The sequence below is a fragment of the Juglans regia genome, chromosome 16 (genome assembly GCF_001411555.2).
Source record: "Juglans regia cultivar Chandler chromosome 16, Walnut 2.0, whole genome shotgun sequence".
In the NCBI taxonomy this organism is placed as follows: domain Eukaryota; kingdom Viridiplantae; phylum Streptophyta; class Magnoliopsida; order Fagales; family Juglandaceae; genus Juglans; species Juglans regia.
The window spans coordinates 21,096,779-21,097,846 of record NC_049916.1 but is presented as its reverse complement, the minus strand read 5'-3'; the positions used below and the strand labels follow the sequence as shown (position 1 = coordinate 21,097,846).

Genomic DNA, 1,068 nt, shown 5'->3' with positions numbered 1-1,068 from the left:
ATGCTTAACTTGTTCGAACTCGTTGTTCGATTAGTTTTGTTTTTTTGAAAACAAATATAAATTTCATTCATTGACAATCATCGTTACAGAATTTCTCCTTTAATACATAATTCAATATCGAAACAAGACCCTCCTCTATCCAGATTTGTTCATTATCCACTTGAAGTCCAATCCTGCTAAGTTGATGAGCAACTATGTTTCCATCCCTATGAATAAACTGTATTTTTCATAAAGGCCATTTTTTCAGCATGTCTCTTAATTCCTTTTGAAATTTCCCATAGCTAGTCCAATTTTCTGAGTAATTATAAACATCCCTTACTTTTGTCTGTGCATCACCTTCAAATATAGCTGCTGAGAAACCCATGTCTTGGCAAACTTCCATTGCCCTCCATAAAGCCATACTTTCTGCAATTAGTGGATTTGTAGAGAATCTCTTATTTGCACTAAGAAATAGTAACAGATCACCTTTAGAGTCTCTTATCACCACCCCAAGACCTGTTCTCATGGCATTCATATCCATAGCTGCATCCCAATTCACTTTAACATAATTTCCAGTTCGCTTTCTCCATCTAGTTTCACTTCCTTCAGCTGTTATATTTTGGTTTAGGAATTTCTTGACTAGCTGTTGGGCTTCATAGAACTCTTCTAACTTTGCTTTTACTGCTCTACCTAACTCTTTCGGCCCTATGAATTTATCTTCAAAGATCAACCCATTTCTCCGTGGCCATAGCTTTCTCATTGTCATTGCTACCCATTCCACTTCCTCTTGCTTTAGGCAGCTCACACATCTTTCCCATAGATCCATTAAATCAGCCTCATATGGCTTCCACTTCTGATTCTCTGAATAGGATTGATCTCCCCTCCTCATACATCACTAGCAGTTGGGCAGTCCTAAAGCACATGTAATATGGATTCCTCATTCTATTTTGCAAATAGGACACATTGGATCTTCAATGGCCTTTTTCTGATATAGGTTTTTTCTTGTTGAAAGTATATTATTACATGCCTTCCAAAGAAAAATCTTTACCACACCTGGAGCATTTTAAGGCCCATATTGATGTCCATACT

The 1,068-nt window shown here is 37.0% G+C and overlaps 1 protein-coding gene across 1 annotated transcript; it reads right to left on the bottom strand.

Annotated features, from left to right (window-relative positions):
* Positions 1 to 226: 226 nt before the first annotated feature.
* On the bottom strand, positions 227 to 868 carry LOC109019887. Its single transcript, XM_019002265.1, has one exon. The coding sequence runs from the start codon at positions 866 to 868 to the stop codon at positions 227 to 229; it is 642 nt and encodes a 213-aa protein (XP_018857810.1).
* Between the last annotated feature and the right edge of the window lie 200 nt (positions 869 to 1,068).

Excerpts from the sequence above, each read along its gene's own strand:
- LOC109019887 (XM_019002265.1), bottom strand. The coding sequence starts at position 868 with ATGAGGAGGGGAGATCAATCCTATTCAGAGAATCAGAAGTGGAAGCCA.